This window comes from Diabrotica undecimpunctata, chromosome 5, assembly GCF_040954645.1.
Source record: "Diabrotica undecimpunctata isolate CICGRU chromosome 5, icDiaUnde3, whole genome shotgun sequence".
Taxonomy (NCBI): domain Eukaryota; kingdom Metazoa; phylum Arthropoda; class Insecta; order Coleoptera; family Chrysomelidae; genus Diabrotica; species Diabrotica undecimpunctata.
In genome coordinates, this window is record NC_092807.1 from 124,556,826 (window position 1) to 124,580,392 (window position 23,567).

The 23,567-nt window shown below is 30.6% G+C and overlaps 1 protein-coding gene across 1 annotated transcript in view; it reads right to left on the reverse strand.

The window, feature by feature from the left end:
* The window catches only part of LOC140441758 (uncharacterized), a 234,801-nt gene extending 212,056 nt beyond the window's left edge, over positions 1–22,745 (reverse strand). The window contains exon 1 of the mRNA XM_072532660.1: positions 22,509–22,745. Coding sequence (XP_072388761.1) covers positions 22,509–22,574 — 66 coding nt within the window. The 5' untranslated portion in view covers positions 22,575–22,745. The remainder of the gene's footprint in view (positions 1–22,508) is intronic.
* Positions 22,746–23,567: the final 822 nt, after the last annotated feature.

The window sequence follows — 23,567 nt, forward strand, 5'->3', positions numbered from 1 at the left end:
GCCTAATGATAAATTATTGCTTATTTTATCTGATGCCGTACCATATATTGTGAAAGCAGGACAAAATTTAAAAATATTTAAATTTAACCTAATACATGTCACTTGTTTCGCGCATGGAATAAACAGAGTTGCGGAGAAAGTAAGAAAAAAATTTCTACTAGTTAACAGTTTAATAACAAGCATTAAAAAGGTATTCCTGAAATCACATGTAAGAATACAATGTTACAGAGATATGCTTCCTGCTGTTCCACTGCCACCGCAAGCTATTTTAACACGTTGGGGAACATGGTTGGAAGCAGCTAATTTGTATGCTCATCATTTTGTTGATTAAAAAAAAAATAATTAACCTTTTAACGGATGATAGTTGCCAATATTTATTGGAAGCTTAGCAAGCCTTCCAAAACAACATCCTCCAACAGCAGCTGTCATTCATAAAATCAAATTATAGTTTTGTCCAGAAAACTATAACTCAATTAGAATCCTCCAAACTATCATTGGTAGAGAGAGTACAGTTTTAATAAAAGAATTTGAGTCATTATATCAAAACGTTAAAGGTACTATTGGAAAGGAAATTTTTCACAAATTTAAAGTAACCATAGAAAAAAATAGTGGTTACCAAGTTCTCTCTGAAGTAGTTCAAGTACTAGCTGGGACATTTTCCGAACCACTTAATTTAGAACCATCTATTTTAGTAAATTTAAAAAATGCCCCAGTTACAACAGTTGATGTCGAACGAAGTTTTTCTATTTACAAATATAGTATATTCAGATAGAAGCCATAAGTTTTATTAAAAAATTTTGAACATCATTTGATAATCTATTGTTACCACAATTCAAAATAATATTTACATGTTAAAATATTTGTATATACTCGTATTATATATTATGTATTTATAATATTGTAAGTATTTTTGTTAATAAAAAAATATTGTAAATATTTTTTATTACATACATATTTTCTAGATAAATATGCATATTTTGCATAAAATATTGCATATTTTTGCATAAAATACTGCATATTTATGCGCATACTTTTTTATGTTAATTTGGCTAAGTCTAATAATAAATCACCATCAAGAGAAGAAAGTTGGAATATCTTGGTCATGTGTGAAGAGGGAAAAAGTACCGATTGCTCCAGTTAATTATCCAAGGAAAGATTCAGGGCAAACGAAGCGTGGGGAGACGACGTATATCTTGGCTGCGCAATTTAAGAGACTGGTTCCAGTGCACATCTAACTAATTATTTAAAGCAACAGCTTCAAAGATACAAATAGCAATGATGATTGCCAAACTCCGTAGCGGAGAGGGCACTTGAAGAAGAAGAAGTAATAATATAGGACGGAACAGAACTGCTCATTGATCTGTCTGATCAGATTGCAGTGTAAATTATATCAGCTACATTTTTTATTTAAAATATTTTTTTCTATCGCGTACAGTTACTTGATAAATCGATTGTTTCTGATCCCTCCTCTACGAGGGGGCTTTTTAGGAAGAATCTAGATAGTAGAAGTTGTTAACCTTTTTTGCATCTTTTTAAATCTCTGACGACTGGACTAATACAATAATAATTTTAAATTCTAATTTTTACTGTTTTATATCTAAAATGAATTTTTATTTTTATTCAAATCCGTCAACTGTTAAAAAACGCTTTGTTGATTCAAATATATAACTGTTCGCAATATTTTATTCAGTTTTTACGACTAAAACAACATTCTACTGAAATAATAAAGATTAAACAAGCAATTTTGTTTTAATTACTAGTTATCAGAACTTTTTTGTGTCTCCCATTTCAACATTCCATCTTGTAAGTTTTCCTTGACAGTTACCTTGATGCTCGATAAAAGTGTAATTATTTCGAGAACTTCACAAGAAGTGCATTATGGCCTTTAATTGACGTACAAAACACTGAATTTAAACGAAGACAACTGTAAATTATGACCAACTCAGCAAATTTAAAATTTTCGAAAAGGAATTTAAATTATGGGCAATTTATCGAACTGGTTCCATTATCCATCATGATTATGCTTCCTTATTGGTTGAGATTAATTGTTATAAATGTTTTTAGTGGGTGCTAATAACCGTAAATTGATTTTCTCCTTTATAAATCATCCAATTAATAGTCTAGATGTTTGTAATTTCCTCACTTATAGAAATATTGACCAGAAAACTATCAGAGTAAGGAATAAGTAGATATAATTTGCTAATTACTACTGATGTTCTTATTTTTTATTTCTTAAAATTATTTTTATTATAGGTAAATATAAAACCAAAATTCTTTTTTAATTTATGTTAATTTTATAATATAAATATGGATTCTAGTAGGAGTATTATTTTGCAAAAGTCATTAGAAGTTTACTCTAATAAAAATCTGTCAAGTTCACACTATGCCAATATATATATATATATATATATATATATATATATATATATATATATATATATATATATATATATATATATATATATATATATATATATATATGTATATATATATATATATATATATATATATATGTATATATATATATATATATATATATATATTTATGTAAAATTTTGTTGATTTTATGGCCGATTGATGTGGATATTATTCAACGTAGGACTATTTGTTAGAACGTACGCGTGGGTTTTTTGTGGACACAGGAAAACTAAAACAATCTACTCTAAACTACAATATAGATAAATAGATCTCCCTCATAATTTTCCATCTGTTTCGATTTTGTGCCTCTTGCATCCAATTCCTATGACAACGTTTTAGATCGTCAGTCCAACGTGTCGGTAGGCATCATCTCTTGGTCTCCATTCCAGTATCCGCTTTGTCCATCTATTATCTATCATTCGAGCCACGTGACCTGCTAAGTTCCATTTCAGTGTTGCTACTCTCTCTACTGCATCAGCCACTCCTGTTCTTTGTTGTAGCTGGCGATTTGGGATCTTGTCTCGTAGTGAAACGCCCAACATAGCACGCTCCATCGCCTTTTGACACACACGGATCTTTTGAACTGTTCTCCTTGTCATGGTCAACGTTTCCGCACCGTAAGTTAACACTGGCAAAACACACTGATTAAACGTTTTTCTTTTAAGGCATATTGGTATATCAGACGATTTGAAAATATGGTTCAGCTTGCCGAAGGCTGCCCAAGTCAGTCTTATACGACGGAGAAGCTCAACGGTTTGGTTATCTTTTCCTATGCGGATCTCATGACCTAGGTATTTATATGCCATTACCTGGTCTATGGATCTTGTTCCTACGCATATATCTTCGCTGACTACAAGATTTGTCATCATCTGGGTTTTAGATATATTTATTTTCAGTCCCCCTTCTAGCGAGGAAAGGTAGAGCTGATTTAAAAGTTCTTTGGCCTCATCTATCCTATCAGCTATTAGTACAATATCATCTGCAAACCTTAGATGGCTAAGCTTTTCTCCGTTTATGTTTATGCCCTTGTCGGTCAGTTTTTTTGCCCTTTTACATATATATTCCAAAAGCGTAGTGAACAGCTTCGGCAATATGGTGTCCCCCTGGCGTACTCCACGTTGTATCGGGAATTTTTGGATTTGACTATCACCCACTCTAATACTGGCTGTTGCGTTTTGGTATATGTGTTTAATTATATTTATATACCGTAGATCTTTTATTTATCAATTTCCTTTCTTTCTGTTACACAATCTGTTAATTTTAAATAGGGAACATATTATGTTAACTGACAAGAAGTCTCACTTGACTTCCATAAAATTGAAATTTCACTTACTATTTAAAAAATTATGAAATCAATCTCAACTATTGAATTCCCCGTTAAGATGTAACTTTAATTAAGATGCCAGAAGACAATAGCTTCAAAACAATATAAGAGAGTCATTTCGATGACGTCTTTAGGTATCTATGATTTTTTTCATGGTTGGTATTGTGACTGATGATTAAGCTGCATGTAATTCAAATTGGTTATTAATTTGGCACCCCACGTTAAGATAGGTAAAATGATCTCACACCCAGAATTAAATTCTTTTCATTTTTCTACATTCTATGTGATTAAAAATGGCTCAGCGCAATTTTAGAGCGTCACCCTCTTCCCCCACCTCATACCACCAATAACGCTAATTTTTCATCTTTATTTTTTTTGGAAAGATGCAATAAATTTAAAAACTGTAAAAAATTCACACACATATACCCCTGGGCAAAAATTAACCGGCCACCTTAAAAATGGGTAATTTTTGATGTCTTATATCTCCTAAACCTGTTGTCCGATTTAAGTGATTTTTTTAATATGTTATAGCCTTATTCCTTGATAATATCGATATAATAATCTGGTTGCTAAACAGGTAAATTTTCATTGTATACCGGGTGTACGAATTCAACTGTGTTTTTTTCTTAAAGTTTGCATCACCCTGTGGAATATTCTAGCATTTATAAAATACTGAAATTAAAACCTAACTATAACCCCTCTTGTTTTCACAACATTTTGTTTTTTGACTCATTCGCTTATGTTGGATAATACAAAAGTTAGGTAGTTTAACAACTATAGCCATGTTTTTCATCAATACAGACGATTTAACTCACCCGCAAAATTAACCCCACTACCTTTATTATTGTTTTGTTTACATTACCTGTGACAGTTTGTTTCCTAAATGTGTGTCATCTGTTGTTGTTGCAAATCTGTTTTCGTGTTAATAACAATTCTTGAACAATTTGTAATTACCATTAAATTTGTAATTAAAATTAACAATTAAAATTGTAATTTTATATCATTGTGAGCGAATATTGTTTAAGTTGAAATTTTAGTGCTTATTTATTGTTTGTGATTTTAAAAATGCCACTAGCTCCAACTGATGCTGCTAGGGCAGTGGCTTTAGTTGATGCTGGTTACAGTCAACGTCATATCGCTAGTATACTCGATGTACCCAGAACTACGGTACAAGCTGCCATCAGACGATTTCGGGAGACAGGATCGTACAACCGTAGGCCAGGTCAAGGCCAAAAACGCTGCACTTCAGTTCGAGATGACCGCTTCATTGTCACTAAAGTATTGAGAAATCGCTTTTTCACCGCTCCTGAAGCTCGTAGGTCTCTTCTTCAGGTGAGAAACGTTTGTGTGAGTAGACAAACAATTAGAAGAAGACTGTCAGAAATAAACTTTAGGGCTTTTCGTCCAGCTCGCGCACCACAACTACTTACACAACACCGTAGGGCTAGACTTTATTTTGCGCGAAAATATGCTAACTGGACTATGGCGGAATGGAAGAATATACTGGTCTCAGATGAGAGCAGAACAGAGAACAGAGAAGTAGGAAAAACTGCATACAGACACCTGTGACGCACTCAGGTAGTGTTGAGTTTCTAATACCCTAACGAAGTTGTGCCAGAACGAGATGCCCGAGAGAGTTAGACCTTTGCCACTTCATCCCGTCACCACTCCGAGACGGTCGGCGTCCAACTAAAAACCTCTCCTCTGTCACTCTAGACATCAGGATGGATCACTCTCTCCTTATGCCCTGCTATCACTTGATTCCCATTCTTTCTCCCACACATTCATCGGAAAATCCACACCCACACGAACCACTAAAGACTTGGACTGACACGGTTTCACCCACCGGCACATATTTTATAAACGAATTGTTTAAGTTATCTATAAGTAATCGTACTTTAGCAAACTTATCGTTTTTTTATTTAAAAACGTAAATATTGCAAAATTTCTCTAAACCTATTTCTTGATATTGCGTTGGCGATTGCGTCATTTCTGAGATCCAAATCCAAACTCCAGTACATATCTTTTCTGGGCCTTAGAGAATAACCAGAAATCAGTAGGATTGCAAAAAATACTTCTTAGTTCTTCAATCGAAACCTCAAATGATGTGTTTGTATTTTGTATCTGGCATTCTTTATAGTCTCGTCTTTTATGCATTCAAAGAAATTATTTACACCACAAAAAGTGTAAAGAAATCGATTGCTTTTCACAGTGAACATTATTTCGATTAGAACATGAGATATTTTCTTTATATTTATCTTGGGGCAAGTCACTGCTTTTCCAGTCATTTTTTCTTATTGATTTATTCGCTCTTTTATTAGATAAAGCAACATTTATTAGAAATTCATCATCGCTGGTCGATAACATAATATCATCAGCCTCTTGTCTCACATTGGGAAATAAGAGTTGCCTCAGCTAGATCGTTCAGTATCTTAAAAAAAACTTATCAAAAAAGATTTTTTTAAAAATTCCCCGCATACCTGAATTTGTACGCTTGTTTCTATAATTATACTTGCTATGTCGACAGCTAAAGTGGGTATATTATATTTCTCGTTATTATTGGAGGTTTCTTCTGTTATATACGCACCTCATATGAAAGAATGACCACGTACAGATTTTGCTACCCAAAAGACCATATCAACATCATCCTTAAATATATGCGGCGGCTTAAAAGGTATGAGTCCAGATCTAGGTTTCATGTACTTACAGAACAAATTCCATACAATTTGTGAAGCTAAAATGAAAAAGAGAGTATATTTGCAGCACTTCAAATAGCAGAGATTATGAATGATCGTGAGTTTGAGAAAGATTAGAATGGGACGGAAAATCCTGCTTGGAGGTTTTTTAAATATATTACTACTGTATTTCTTGGTAACTAGTTTCAGTACTTCTTTAAAATTATAAGACTCTGGGGTGCAAGATGTCTCTAAAAATACCCATTTTGGATTCACATTTAAACTTTTTCCCAGAAAATTTTGGCTGTGTGTGCAACCAACATAACGATCAATTTCATCATGATTACTAATAAGGAATGTTCCTAACGGAGTTCCTAACGGATAGGTCAGCAAAAAGTCGTCAAAAATGGGTTTTGGTTCATAGTAAATAGGTAAAGATATTAAATAATAAACAGTACAAAACCTTTAATTTCGTTTTACAAGAAAGCCATGCCCGATAAAAAAAGTCTAAAGTCAGAGGACAATATTCCATAAAAAGCAGTCATTCAACAAAAATATTAAATATTGTCGATCAGTGTGATTAAAAAAATTAACATTATTTATTACCGCAAATCTACATTCGTATCTTTAAACAAATAATAAAATAGCAGTAATCCTATTGGCCTTCAGTATTTACTACTTTTATAATCACATGATTTATGACTCTGCTAATAAACATTTATTTTACTATGTTTCTATGCATTACAAAAAAAAAGTGGTAAAGTAGGCGGTGCTGTAGACTAGTGCAAAGCTTCATATACAGTGTATCCAATTAAGTCCGCATTATATGGGAAAGTTTTTTATTTTTACTATTATAAAAAAAAGTTTTTCTTTATAAAAAGTTCTGCATATTCTAAAACATAAAATATAATTTTCTTTTTCATACACGAGATTTATTAAAAAATATGAACACAAAATTCATATGTTTGATCAACCGCGTATATGACTAAAAAAAATACTAATGTCTGATTGCATTTTAGATTTTATAACCTTCAGAACTTTTATATAATAAAAGGAAATAATAAAATATATAATAACACACCACCTTTCCTGGATGTTTTAATCTCTAAGAACGATACTGGATATGAGACTCAGGTGTATAGAAAACCAACACACACCAACAGATATTTAAATTTAAAATCAAATCACAATATTAATATTAAAAAGCGAATCATTCAATCTTATACGATAGAGCCAAAATTGCTTGTTCTAACGAAAATTCGTTCTTGGATGAAAAACATTTGTTAACATCTGTTTTATTAAAAAAATGATTATCCTTTATCGTTTATAAATAAGTAATTTTCAATAATCGACCGAATAGAACAGAACAACTTAGAACGAGATCCTACAGCATACATAAGGAATAATACGAGAAAAATACCAATACCATACATAAAAGGAATATCAGAAAAATTTAAAAGGATAGGAAATAAATTCAGCATTTTAAAAACATTTAAAACAACAAACATATTGAGATCTATTTTGTTTAAAACCAAACCTAACAATGAACAAGAAAGGACAAAGAATTGTATTTATAAAATACCTTGTGAATGCGATTAGTTTTATTTAGGTGAAACATCAAGGCCATTAAATGTTAGAATAAGTGAACATCAATTTTATATTAAAAATAAAGTTGATAGGTCTCAAATACATAAACACGCATGGGATAATGAACATAGGGTTCAATGGAATGATTCAAGTATAGTCATAAAAGAAACGGATGGTAAAAAGAGAAAAATCAAAAAAAGCAGAAAGGTACGACCAATAATTACTTACCATCTCGGGATAGTATTATGAGGTTTTCTTCCTGGTTTTTCCCTTATAATTTACTATGGAATCACTAACAGGAGAATTTTACTCTAACCATGGCATGTGGTTGTCTTTTTAAAGGCGAATTATATGCTATCATTTTTTTATGACGGATATTTTCAAGTTAAAGTTGATTTCATGTCATCGAATTAACTATCTTACAAGTAAAGTCGTCCTAGTAACTCAACAATATTGGCAGTATCAATTTAAAGTCATCTACTTTAAAATGTATAATGTATGTCTGTCAATATAAATGAGTCAAATAAAATTAAATTATTAAAAGAATTTTTCACCAAGTAACAAAAAACAAAATTTGTTTAATTTACTAATGTTTGTATTTTGAGAACGATTTCCAGAGTGGAAATTAAAACGTCTTTATAAAAGAAAAAAAATAGCTTCAGAACATTATTCAGAACTTTTGATAAAGAATCACTTTATAAAACTAAAAATAAAAAAATTCACATATGATGTGGGCTTTATTGGACATACTGTATGATATTTTTTATATTTAAAAATTTTAAATAACATTTTTAAAATTGAATAAGGTAATTTTATTAAGTACTTACGTATAAAATAAACCAAAGAAGTGCAATATTGAAATAGTTCGAATCGCAGCTAATAAAGAAAAAGTAGCAAGCTTAATCAGGACCTAAAAAAAACAATCATAACAGGAGAAAAAGACATAGAAAACATGGCAAACCATAAAAAATCCCATAGTTGGAGTACAAAGAGAAGAACTTAAGAATACAAAAAGTATGAAACGGAAAAAATGGATGAGGGAAGATCTTGTGTAACCCATGGAAGAGACAAGACACTAAAATAATCCACATCCATATAAAAAGATCCAAAAACCATAGATTCAAAAATCAAAGAAGCAAAACAAAAGTGAAATGTGTAACATAATAGAAAATCTTGACAACAGACATGACAAATTCAACGTCTACAAAAAAATTAAAAGAAACCTCCAATAATAACAAGAAATATAATATACCCACTCTAGCTGGCAACAAAGCAAAAATAATTATAGAAAGAAGCGTACAAATTCAATAATGCTTGAAATTTTTTTAAAAATCTTTTCTGATAAGTTTTTTCTTTAAGATACTGAACGCTCTAGCTGACGCAACTCTTATTTCCCAATGTGAGACACAAGAAGCTGAAGATATGTTCTCGACGGCGATAATGAATTTCTAATTAATGTTGCTTTATCTAATAAAAAAGCGAATAAATCAAAAAGAAAAAATGACTGGAAAAGAAGTGACTTGCCCCAAGATAAATATAAAGAAAATATCACACGTTCTAATCAAAATTATATTTTTGTGGTGTAATAATTTCTTTGAATACATAAAAGACGAGACTATAAAGAATGCCAGACACAAAATGCAAACAGATCATTTGAGGTTTCGATTGAAAAACTAAGAAGTATTTTTTGGAATCCTACTAATTTCTGGTTATTGTCAAAGGCCCAGAAAAGAATAAAAAATGTTGCTCATTCTAATTCTAATTCTAAAAACAGCGAATAAATTAAATAAGCAAAATGGCTGGAAAAGAAGTGACTTGCCCCAATATAAATATCAAGAAAATATCTCACTTTTCAATAAATAATGTTCACTGTGAAAAGCAATCGATTTTTTTACAGGCAAGACACAAAATGCAAATATATCATTTTAAGTTTTAATTGAATAATTCAGAGTATTCTTTGCAATCCTACTGATTTCTAATTATTTTCAAAGGCCCAGAGAAGATATGTTCTGGAGTTTTGATTTGGATCTCAGAAATGAAGCCATCGCCAACGCAATGTCAAGAAATAGGTTTAAATAAATTTTGCAGAATTTACGATTTTCAGACACAAAAAAATGATAAACAATTCGTTTATAAAATATGTGCTGGTTGATGAAATCGTATCAGTATTTGTTGATGAATCCATGAGATACGTACTACAGCCACCATAGTTGTAAACAGCTTATTCAAGAAAAACCTATTAGATATAGGTTTAAATTTTGTTTTCAGAATGTATCAAATGGTTATCTTGTGGGTACCGAACCTTACCAAGGGAAAGGAACCTTACTATGAGAGAGTAACTTGGGACTAGGTTGATCTGTGGTTACATAGTAAAGCATACTTTTGCAGATCTGAAATTTTACTTTTTTATTGACAACTTTTTTACTGGGATTTCCACCGGTCAGGACCATGAGTGAATAGGGATATGGCTGAACGGGCACCATTAGACACAACAGAATTGCGAAATGTGCGTTGAATAAAAACGGTATGAAACAATCAGTTAGAGGATCCGTTGATTCCTATACAAGTTCTGATAAAAAAAGAATCATTATACTATTACTACTTTTAATGAGAATCAGCCACAATTTAAGATGAAAATAAGTTTATTTTGACGTTTTGATTTTCACGTCGGAAATCGTCCTCAAAATGCAAAAAATTATTAAATTAAACAAATTTGGTTTTTTGTTATTTGGTGAAAAATTCTTAAAAATTTACGACGACTTTAAAATTATATTGCCAATATTGCTAAGTTGCGTTCCTAGGACGACTTTATTGTAAGATAGTTTATTCAATTGGGTACATGAAATCAACTTTAACTGTCGTAAAGACAACCACATGCAATAATGACAGTAAAATTCTCCTGTTAGCTATTCCATAGTAAATTATTAGAAAAAAAAACAGAAAAAAAAACTCATAATACCATCCTGACATGGTAAGTATTTGGTTTTACACTTAGTTTACTCTCAACACCAAACTCTGTTTATATTCATATATATATATATATATATATATATATATATATATATATATATATATATATATATATATATATATATATTGTAAAGACTACGACCGTCAATTTATATTTCTAAAGTATTCAACTAGTGAATTCAGAGGTTTAATCAGTCATTCAGGTTGGTTCTTTTTTTATTTGCCAACCTGAATGACCGATTAAACCTCTGAATTCACTAGTTGAATACTTTAGATATATATATATATATATATATATATATATATATATATATATATATATATATATACATATATATATATATACAACATATATATATACATATATAACATATAATATATATATATATATATATATATATATATATATATATATATATGTTATTTAAAAACATAAATAATGTATCCGCGGTATTTTATTAACTTGTTAATAGTGGTATTTTCTTTTTATTGATTTTCTCTTTTAATATGGGTAACGAGATTCTACTGCATTCGCCGAGAAATTTACTACGCAATTGGTCTCATTTAGCGTAATTAGAGCCGCTTCTTTGATTTTTCTATTTTTACCATCTGTTTCATTTATGACTGACTATACTTAAATCATTCCATTAAACCCTATTTTCATTCTTCCATACGTGTTTACATGTTTGAGATCTATCAAATTCTCTATTTTTAATATCAGATTGATGTTCACCCTATTCTTATACAACATTTTTAATGGTCTTGATATATCACCTAAATAAAAATGATCACATTCACAAGGTATTTTATAAATACAATTCTTTGTTCTTTCTTGTTGATTCTTATGTTTAGTTTATGCATGGGAAGATAATGCCATTGTTAACGTGGTTTTAAATTGTTATCTCGTTCAACCTACACAATTGGTACGTCGTTCTTCTGCAGTAGAAAAAAATATATAATGGTAAATGTTACCTACGCAATTCGGCAGTGTAATACTCATATGAGAGATACTTATTTAATCGATGATGAACAATTAATGGTAGTGACATATTTTTGTACACCATTTGTCTGCTTCAATCTCTAACGCATGGATTTAATATAGAATTCAAAACCACAATAAAATAAAATCAATTGCTGATAAACTTGTTGAAAGTATACGTCCATTGGATTTATTAAGGTTTATAAGAAACATTGTGACAACATTTTTACTATTCAACCCCCAACAACCAGAACCAGATAAGAAAAAGTTAGGAACATTATTTTAAAAAATTCTACGATCTGTTTCACAAAATATGTCGGTTCTACATTAACTAATTTTCTTAAAACAAAACAGATGCAAAAATTGTAAAACTTTTGGATGCGGTATTTGTAAAATTTATTGTACATTATCTTAATTGTTTCGAACCTTTTTATGAAAAAAATATATAAATCCTCCCAAAACTTTAACATTTTCTTATCAATAAATGTTTAAGTTTAAATTGACGTTGTTGATTTCTTATTACTTACTTATGACCATGTTTCAAAATTGGAACAAAACAATTTTTAGAAACAGGGCTGTTGTGAAAAGTTTTAGAATTGTTTGAATATTCAGAATAGACCTAAAAGCGCTATCAAATTTAAAAAATGAAGTTTTGGCAGCGAATGGGTTAAATTGGTGCAGCATACATTGTAAATCATCTTCATTTTTAAGATTATTATTGCGTCGTCTGCATAGCAGATTATTTTAAGTTTTTTATCCTATTTGGTATACCTTTTTAGTTCTTACTTTTTTATTATTTTATGTATGATCAGGTGGAATAATAGAGAACTCATAGAATCTTCCTGTGTTATCCTTTCGATTGGGTCAGTTAGTCTTACTTCTACTTTTATTTATGTTGCCTTGTTTTGATAGATACTTTCCATCGTTTTGATTATACCTAGAGGAATCTCTCTTGCGTATAATAAGTGGATAACGTCCTTTAACTTGATCCTGTCAAGTGCCTTCCTAAGGTGCACGAAATATAAATATGCCAGTTTGTCGTATACTAAAATAGTATAATACTAAATTGACAGGATAACTAAATTAAACAGATTAGTATTGTAGAAAAGAACAAATTTTTAAAACACCGGAAAGTCAGTTCGTATCTTAATTCCTTGGCACATCTTTAGATTTTGAAGAGTTATTTATATATTTTTTATTGCCTAATTTAAAAAATTAAAGGTGTGATATCCATCAAGGTAAATGTATCTATTAAAATGTTAAGAATGCACCCTGCACTAATCTAATAATGTTATTAATGATCTATTAACCAAATAAAGATTAGAAAAGCGTGGGTGCATTTAGAACGTACATTTTAGGAAGCATATATTATTATATTACTAATATTACTAGATTTATAGCGACACGGTCTTCATTTGGCTTTTGCCACGATATATTTGCATTATAAGTTAATTGGTTTTCAATCGACCATGAATTATAAAAACGTGTAATAGAAATTAGATATAAATAAAGCCTTCAGTAAAATAATCGCGAAATAACTAACATTTTAATTGCACTTCTTTAATGATTTCATTTACAACACTATGTGGTAGATATTAAAACTCATTAAATCCGTTAAACTGTATTCGAGTAGGAGATAATTCGGAAATAATTCTAAAATTTAAAAAATATGTATATTTCAAATGTGTTTGAATAATTCTGTCGACTATAATATTTAAATATGATTTTCTTTCTGTATAATCACTCAATCAAGAGGATTCTTAGCTTATCCTTTAAAAAGAAAGGTCGACATTTACCGAGAAGCGTCAAGGACAGACTGAAGGACAGTTTAAGCCCCTTCTTGTTTAACCTACTCATGGGCAAAATTATAAACAAAGTAACATCTCTCAATCTCGAATAAGCAACAAAAGAATTGGTATGGTGTGTTATGCAGATGATGCAGCAATTATTGCCGAATCAGAAGATGATCTTCAGAGACAGCTCTTTCAGTTCTTTCAAATAAGCCGCCAACTAAATATGATCATTTCTACTATGATTCTCATACTATGTATAAGACCGATCATGACATATGGCATAGAAGTGCGTGAAGATACCAACAAAACGAAACAGATGCTAAGGGTTGCCCAGATGAAAACCCTAAGAAGAAGGCAAAACAAGAAGAGACAGGGTGAGAAATACAAACGTTAGAGAGCAGTGCAAAATTCAAGATATTGTAAGATGGGGAAGGCAGCGTAAAAGGATGTGGTACAGTCATGTAAGAAGAATGGACGAGAATAGACTCCCAAAAATTGCCCTAGAAAATAACCTGCCCGGTTCAAGACCTCCAGGACGACCACCTAAAAGATGGAGGGATAGTTGGCAATCTACCTCCCAGGAAATTAACCAGAGACAGCTTCAGAATTAAACAGATCGAAAGATCTTCAAAATGTAGAAGAAGAAGAAGACCTATCTCAATGCTTGTGAAATTGCACCTGGGCTACTCTAATTCAGAAACCTTGTGTCTCACATGCTGTCAACAAATATTTAAACTATTTGGTGCAAGTTGAGGGTTTATTAGTGTTTAGGGGCTGTGGCAACTAAAAATTATATTAATACGTTGTTTTGATAACACGTAGTTTTGTTTAACGTTAAAGAGAAACGCAAATAACATTCCAAAAAATTTGATGTTACGCAAGTGATCCAATTATTATTGAATAATAATTAATCATTTCAGTTGGTCAATCATAGTCCAGTGGACAGAGATTTGATCTCTAAAAATGAGGCGAACAAACTGAATTTTACTGAAAATATCAATTTTGAGACCACAAAAAGTTGCAAAACAGTTTGCCGCTCCTAGCCCCAAGCTTTACCCTAAAACCCCCATAGGGTGGAACAAAAAAAATATCGATTTACCAAGAAATTATACGTCGTAGAAAAAATGTTTTCTACAAGAAATGTAGTAGAAATAATTTTGAACAAAAATGTTTACTAGCACTTTTTCTGTCGAATGAATCGTTCCCTTAGAAACAAAGCTTGAAGCGAACGGCAGTTTTGAATGTATATGCGCGAGTAAAATTTAATTAGTATTAACTCGGCGGTTAGAATTCGATATCTTTCGATTAGAATATTCTATCGACAAAAATCAAAATATGTTTTAAACGTAAAGAGTGCAACTTTCGTATACAATTTTTTGCATTTTGTCTCAAATGAAGTAAGTTTCTACAAAGCTGTTAAATAAATAAACGTTGGATGATTTCAGTCATTTTTTTACGATTCTAATGAGATCAATAAAAACTGATCACTTCCAGTAACCTGTTGCTGTGAAATTTCTATTGCTAGAGCTTAATCTTCAAAATCTATAACATAAAATTTTGATTTTTGGTAAGAAATATGAGGTAGTTATTTAAAATATCTCTAAAAATCGCTAAATTTAAACTTTCACCTTACAAACAAACTCACGTCCCGGAAAATACACGAAGGCGGAATGTTGTAATGTTATAAACGTCACATGTTTGTTATTTTTCTTTAAATAATTATTTTATTTTAATTTCTTTTAATTTTTTTCATCTTTAATTTTTTTTTTATTTTACTATTTTCATTCCAAAAATAGTTGGTGCTCGACTCTTCGATCAACTTTCTATTTACTTAATATTCTTTCATACTCTTAATTCCAATTTTAATTTTAACTTACTATTCTAATGCATTTGTTCAGACCGTGCCGTGAAGCATAAAACGCATGCCATGAAACATAAAATTTCTATGCCCACTTCAGTCGCAAAAATATATCTATTAGTTGGCTACTCTTTGACTATTGTCATGTCAGGTGTACGTCAAAATAGAAAGGTAAATATTTTTTATAAATGTACTTAGGTATAAAAAGGCAATATCCAGTGTTTTTTTTTTTTTTGGTAACTTTTTATAATTTCCCGTTTCACTTAACCTAAAGCCCTACACCACGTTTTCTTCTTTAATGTATTATTACTATATTAAGTTATAATCTTTAATATAATTTAGCTAATTTGTTTAATAATAATTACATTTATTCAATTCTTGCCAATTTGCTATTTTCTATTTAATATTGTCTTAAAATTTGTAATCTTCATATGACAAGAAAGTATTTAAAAAGGTATGATGTTGCTAACACAAGGTTTATTATTTCAGTTTTTTGGCCTAATTAATTCTTTCTTGTCCACATTTTGGTGGGACATTTTTAAATCTCAAGGGTGGAACTTCCTGAGCCTCATTAAGGACTTTCCACAGCACATGGTCGACCATGCGATGTCGATCGCATGGTCGACGCATGTCGATGCATGTCGATATATATATATATATATATATATATATATATATATATATATATATATATATATATATATATATGGGAAATGGAACCAAGATATACTCCAGCAAAGTGTGCAAAACAAAAAGGAAGTGGTTAATTATAGCCGATAAACAACCAATTTTTGATTAGTTTTATTTCATCTGAGATGGATTGCTATCAACCAAAATTATTTGTGTGTACGCTAGTTAATAAACATCCACAACGCAAGAGAAGAGATAAAGAAAATCACTGCCTAATTTAAGTTTATTTCATCGTTTAAAAATAGATAATATCGTAATTTCAATGTGGAAGAAATGTTTTTCTACATATTAAGGTTGAGTGAATGGAGTGTTCAAAACTGGGAGAAAAATAGTCATGTAACTACTACTACTTTTTCTATCCAGATTAAATATGTCAATGTTGAACAAAAGTAACGTTAAAGCATTCCTTGAAAAACTGCCAAAAATGCCCTCTCATAATTGTCGTCAACAACGAACTTTATTTGGAATTTTTTTTAATCATATAAGAAACTGTTTGATGTATACAAAAACAACGAACTACAATCTGGTGTCGAATATAATGTTTTCTTGAAGAAAATGAAATATACAAACATAAGTGTGTGATCATCCAACGAAAAATCAGTGAGATTTAGGTTTTTTACGTAAACTGGGCAATTTAGAACAAGAGGATTCTGAATTACACATTAGACAAAGAAAAGTATATAAGAAACATTGGAAAGCAAAGATAAGTCAGCTACAATGAATAAAAGAAGTAGCTACCGAAAGTGTAAACATAATTTAGTCTCATTTAAAATGTAAATTAAAATAACAGCAGAAGTTTTCAAAAAGCAAAACCTGCAAACAAACAGAAACCAAACAGTTTAACAAACAATATAAATAATAACATATAAAATTAGACAATCAAACAAAAATGCAAATGCTTAGTAAAACTTCAAAAATAAAACAACACTGTCGGTATTAAGAGACAAGTGAAGAACCTATTATGAAGAAAGAAAAACAGATTATCTAGAATAGAAAATTAAAATAATAGAAGAAAATTTTAGTAATAATGTAATATAGACATAAAAAACTTTGATCATGCAGCAAGAAAAAAAATATTATACATACTGATAGGGGGAAGATTAGAAACTGTAACTGGATGTTAACAATAATTGTATACTAAGCTAAAATGGCAATGCACCAGAATAAAAAAATTATATTAGGAAGAGTATTTTAAAAAATAGTAAAAATGTTGGTAATCATGAAATATTAAATGCATTAATTTAATAAGGGTGGCCTAAACTACTAGATGTAATTTATGATCTGCTATTAAAAATGTGGAAAAAAGAAAAAATTGGTCGAAAGATGATCTAAAGCTGTAACAATACTAACATTGAAAAAGGACCACCCCACAATATGTAACGATTGTCGAGGAATATCCCTTTAGGTAATGTTTATCAAATCTTTGTAAACTTAATAAAAAGAATTGAAATATAAGTAGAAAACGTAATCAAACTTTGCCGGACAGGCTTCAGACGAAAATTGTCATTTTTTTGTGAAAAAATTACTACGTATCTAATAGTTATGAATATAACCACTCAGCACGTGTACTATCTATAGATTTTAAGCAGGCACAACACTGGTCCTTAACTTAACTTAACTTAACAATTGGTCCAACACATAAAGAGCTTAAACATCCAACTTAAATTGTAAGACTCGTCAAGATGACGGTAAAACCAAAGAAAGTAAGGTATTCAAATGATGAAAAGGTTGATAATGTGAGTCTGTAGTACTGGTGTATAGGAGAGAGTCATTTCTCACAATTTTAGGTAGTCTTTATTGTAATAAAATTATAAGCTACTGGTTTCGAGGCTTATAATATATGTCCCATCATCAGTCCACAGTGGAAAGGTCTTAGTTTTAATAAAAATCGAAAGATATCACCGCAAGAAGTCTAAAATTAAAACTAAAAACTAAAATTAAAAAGACAAAAAAAAACTTTGTACTTTGGTCTAATGATGGGGCAGATATTGTAAGACTCGAAACTGGTAGCCTATAATTTTATTACAATAAAAACTACCTACAATTGTGAGAATTGACTATCTTCTGTACACCAAAAGTAAAGTATGTATAAACAACCAAAATTAGATCTGTTTAAAATTAACAGGGTTGTAAGACAAGGATACCTTCTGTCGACTATCCTCTTTACTATAGTGTTAGAAACCACCCATTCTATGCTATGGCTCTACAGCGCAATTCGAGCCCTGACCTCTGTCAGCAAACATATCCATTCGTTACATTCTATAGCCATTCTCCTCCATGTCAGACTACCAAGAATATTTTTGACGTTCTTATCCATATCATCCTCTCATCGCTTTCTCGATCTTCCAATAGGCCTCTTCCCCTGCATTCTTGCGTTAACAGTTTTTTTGGAAGCCTGTTTTCTTTCATCCTAAATACATGGCCTGTACATTAAAGGCGCTGAAGGTAGACATACCGAGATAAAGGTGGCTTTTTATACATATTATATATTTCATCCACCATTTCGAGAAATACAGCAAAATCTGAGAATGAGAGAAAATAAGGAAGATCGAAGTGCATAGATGTAAATAAAGACTGGGAACTGGAAGAAGCAGGACTCTATAAACCGGACATTATATATATATATATATATATATATATATATATATATATATATATATATATATATATATATATATATATAGTAAACTCTTAAATATTGAGGAAATCTGCAAGAAATACTCTAATGTGTATCAATTGTTTCGCCGAACGTTTTCGCCAAAGAGAATTAATTTGGCTTCTTCAGGGCTGAAAGAGAATAAATTATAATTAGCTACCATATATTATCTATTAAAACATTATTGATCTTACCGTAACTTAGAATTGTAGAGTTAGAATATTAAAAAACTTTGCTAGTAACATAGTGGTGTTTTTTGTTACTATGTGCAAAACAAGTTTTTTATAAGGATTGAAATGTATGGTAGCTTCGAACTTGACACGTAAAGGCTTACCCAAGGTTAATCGAAAAACCCAATGCAACTACATTTAAAAGGAGGTAATTCTTTGAAATGTCGGCAATAACTAAATTTTTGATTTTTAGATAGTTAAAAGTGAGGTTCTGTTTAAGCCAGAACGCAAGCGCTGACAACTTCATTATTAGTTCGTATGAATCTTTATGTCGTTAAGGTTCATTGGTAAAAAACGAATGAATTTAAATCCCAGTAAAGGGAAATATTATTTTGATTTTCTTTATTTAATTATATTATATTGTTCATGTATTATTAAGTCTTATTGAGACGTATCTAAGAAAAGCAAGGGAATGTTATATATTTTTTGTTAATGAAAATTAATTATAAAGGTATGTTAGTTGTTAATGGATATATCAGTCAAGTTAGTAATCTGTAATATAGTATTGTTCTTGGTATCTGATTTAAGTAACAGGTGGTATATATCGCTTAGATTCTTGATGTCACTCTTAACATTAATGGAGAAATCGTTAAGGAAAATATAAGACATTTCAATGAACTCTCTTTTAGATTTATTGTTCTCACGGTGGAGAATTGTGGTGTTAGTATAGTCCATGAGATGACCAGTGGAATGGACATGTTTGGCTAATGCACAACGGTCAGGGTGAAGTCGAGAATCACTTTTGTGTAGTGTAATACGTGATTTCAATAATTGAGATGTTTGACCGATGTAGGAATTGTTGCAAGAGAGACATGGAATGTTGTAGACAATATTACTAAGCCTATCTATGAGAGTCTTATCTTTTATCTTAGAATAAAGATTATTAATTGTTAGGGCTGATCTACAAGCTACATTAAGTTTAATGTTGTTATTATTATTGCCAAAGCTATTTTCAACACTTTTCAGAATCCTTGTTAACCCCGGAGTGATATCTCTGAAATATGGTAATGAAAAATATTTGTTTATAGGAGTATCCGAGACTGGGTTCCCACTTAAGACATCAGGATCAGCATTGTTAGTCGCGAAGGAAGGTGAAATATCTTCGTCATGGATAGTATTAAACAAAATCTTATTAACTAATGGTGTTGGTGTTGTTTAATACTATCCATGACGAAGATATTTCACCTTCCTTCGCGACTAACAATGCTGATCCTGATGTCTTAAGTGGGAACCCAGTCTCGGATACTTCTATAAACAAATATTTTTCATTACCATATTTCAGAGATATCACTCCGGGGTTAACAAGGATTCTGAAAAGTGTTGAAAATAGCTTTGGCAATAATAATAACAACATTAAACTTAATGTAGCTTGTAGATCAGCCCTAACAATTAATAATCTTTATTCTAAGATAAAAGATAAGACTCCCATAGATAGGCTTAGTAATATTGTCTACAACATTCCATGTCTCTCTTGCAACAATTCCTACATCGGTCAAACATCTCAATTATTGAAATCACGTATTACACTACACAAAAGTGATTCTCGACTTCACCCTGACCGTTGTGCATTAGCCAAACATGTCCATTCCACTGGTCATCTCATGGACTATACTAACACCACAATTCTCCACCGTGAGAACAATAAATCTAAAAGAGAGTTCATTGAAATGTCTTATATTTTCCTTAACGATTTCTCCATTAATGTTAAGAGTGACATCAAGAATCTAAGCGATATATACCACCTGTTACTTAAATCAGATACCAAGAACAATACTATATCACAGATTACTAACTTGACTGATATATCCATTAACAACTAACATACCTTTATAATTAATTTTCATTAACAAAAAATATATAACATTCCCTTGCTTTTCTTAGATACGTCTCAATAAGACTTAATAATACATGAACAATATAATATAATTAAATAAAGAAAATCAAAATAATATTTCCCTTTACTGGGATTTAAATTCATTCGTTTTTTACCAATGAACCTTAACGACATAAAGATTCATACGAACTAATAATGAAGTTGTCAGCGCTTGCGTTCTGGCTTAAACAGAACCTCACTTTTAACTATCTAAAAATCAAAAATTTAGTTATTGCCGACATTTCAAAGAATTACCTCCTTTTAAATGTAGTTGCATTGAGTTTTTCGATTAACCTTGGGTAAGCCTTTACGTGTCAAGTTCGAAGCTACCATACATTTCAATCCTTATAAAAAACTTTTTTTGCACATAGTAACAAAAAACACCACTATGTTACTAGCAAAGTTTTTTAATATTCTAACTCTACAATTCTAAGTTACCGTAAGATCAATAATGTTTTAATAGATAATATATGGTAGCTAATTATAATTTATTCTCTTTCAGCCCTGAAGAAGCCAAATTAATTCTCTTTGGCGAAAACGTTCGGCGAAACAATTGATACACATTAGAGTATTTCTTGCAGATTTCCCCAATATTTAAGAGTTTACTATTTAACTAATCTGCAAAGATTAAATTTCTTTTCTTTTCTTTTCTATATATATATATATATATATATATATATATATATATATATATATAATGTCGCTAATATCATGTATTGATTTACATACATGTGTATAATTATTTTAAACATACTTTATAGTGTGTTTCAAACTCTATAAGTATATAACTGTATAATACTAGTAGTATAAGTTAAATAGTATACTCTATGCTAACACAAGGTTGCATACATACATTTAGAATCTTTGTTTTACTTATATTAAAGGAATTATTAAGGGGAAGACCCCATGTTTTCTTTTTTGTGTATCACAAACATAAATAAAAACAACATTAAGTTAAAATATTAAATTTAAGTTAAAATATTTTGTGTTTTCAATCACTTAGTTATTATGAGGACCGATTAAGATTAACTATAAAGATTTTACAGAAATGCCAGACTGCAACAAAAAAGCTCGATATGCTAATTGTAACTAAACCTTATTATTTGACAGAACTGCCAGATACAAACTAGTAAGATAAGTAAAACGTACCCTACACACAGATTACTTAAAGAATAAAATAAAATAATAAATTATAATTCAATAATGAAAGGATAAAGGCAGCAATAAACAAAGCTTATACATGTGGGAAATCATATTTAAATGAAGAAAAAAGTTTCATTGTTCCAATATTTAAAGTTAAAGAAAAACGGTCATGGTTAATATTGACCAAAACAAACGAGTAAAATATAAATGATAAATTTGTTTATTTAAAAATTAATGTTTTTAAGTAGTTTACTATTTCTCGTTACATTATAAAATAATATTATATTATGTGTATTTTGTTTGCAGACTTACGGAAATGGTGAAGGCGCCGATGAGAAAATAGAGCAGCAGCTTATTAGAGCACATTGAGTCGCGCATCTCTGCCAAAATCTCACGACATTTCACACTTTCACACGGACACGGACTCACACGTTTCTTCGGGCGGCGCGCCAATGCGCGTTTGGTACTGTCTAACGACACACTGACACCACGTCCACCGCCATGTAAGAAACGCACCACTTCTTCAGGGCTACGAATGACTCCGGTTGGCTCCGGGGAATCCGGAGACTCCGGACTTGACCGTTGAAGCGTCATATTATTGCTTAGTTTTGCGAATTGCAGAGAAGATTCCGATGCAATACACTGAAGAATGATGAGTGTAGTACGCCTTAAGATAATGTTCAGCGATTTAACGATTTCAGAATTGTCGCCAATAGTTTATAAAGGTTTTTAAGAAATAGTGAATCATTTTACGTAAAATATATCAATGTCAAATATTATCTACCAGGTAAAGAAATATTTCGAATTTTAATATTTCTTCTGTAAACTAAAATATAGGGACATTGACAAAAAACGTATTTTGAGGAAGACTTGGAATCGTTGCTTATTTCTACGAGTTGGTAGGAGCATATTTATCATGATAAACGACGTCACATTTATCAAATGACATTGTTGATTGGTTGGATCTTTGTTTTTAAGAATCATTTTTGGGAAATTAAGTAAACATGGTATTCAATACAGAGCAATTATTAAAGAACAATAATTCTATATAGAGTTAAGGTAAATCAGCATCATTAGCCATTTTGAGTTCACTGCTGAACATAGGCCTTCATAAATAATGCCATTGCATCCAATCTGCCTAGTTTAATTTGAGCATTGTATATAACTATTTGATTTAAAACTCTGTCTCTGAGGGATATATTCAACATTGTCCTCCCGATTGCTCTCTGCGATACTTGGATTTTATTGATTTTTTTTTGGTAATTTGTATTTGGTGATTGTTAAGTACACTTTTTTGATGGCTTGTTTTTTAAATAAAGGTTCATGACATAGCCTGTGTTGCAGAATAATTTATATAAGACCTCTTCTAGG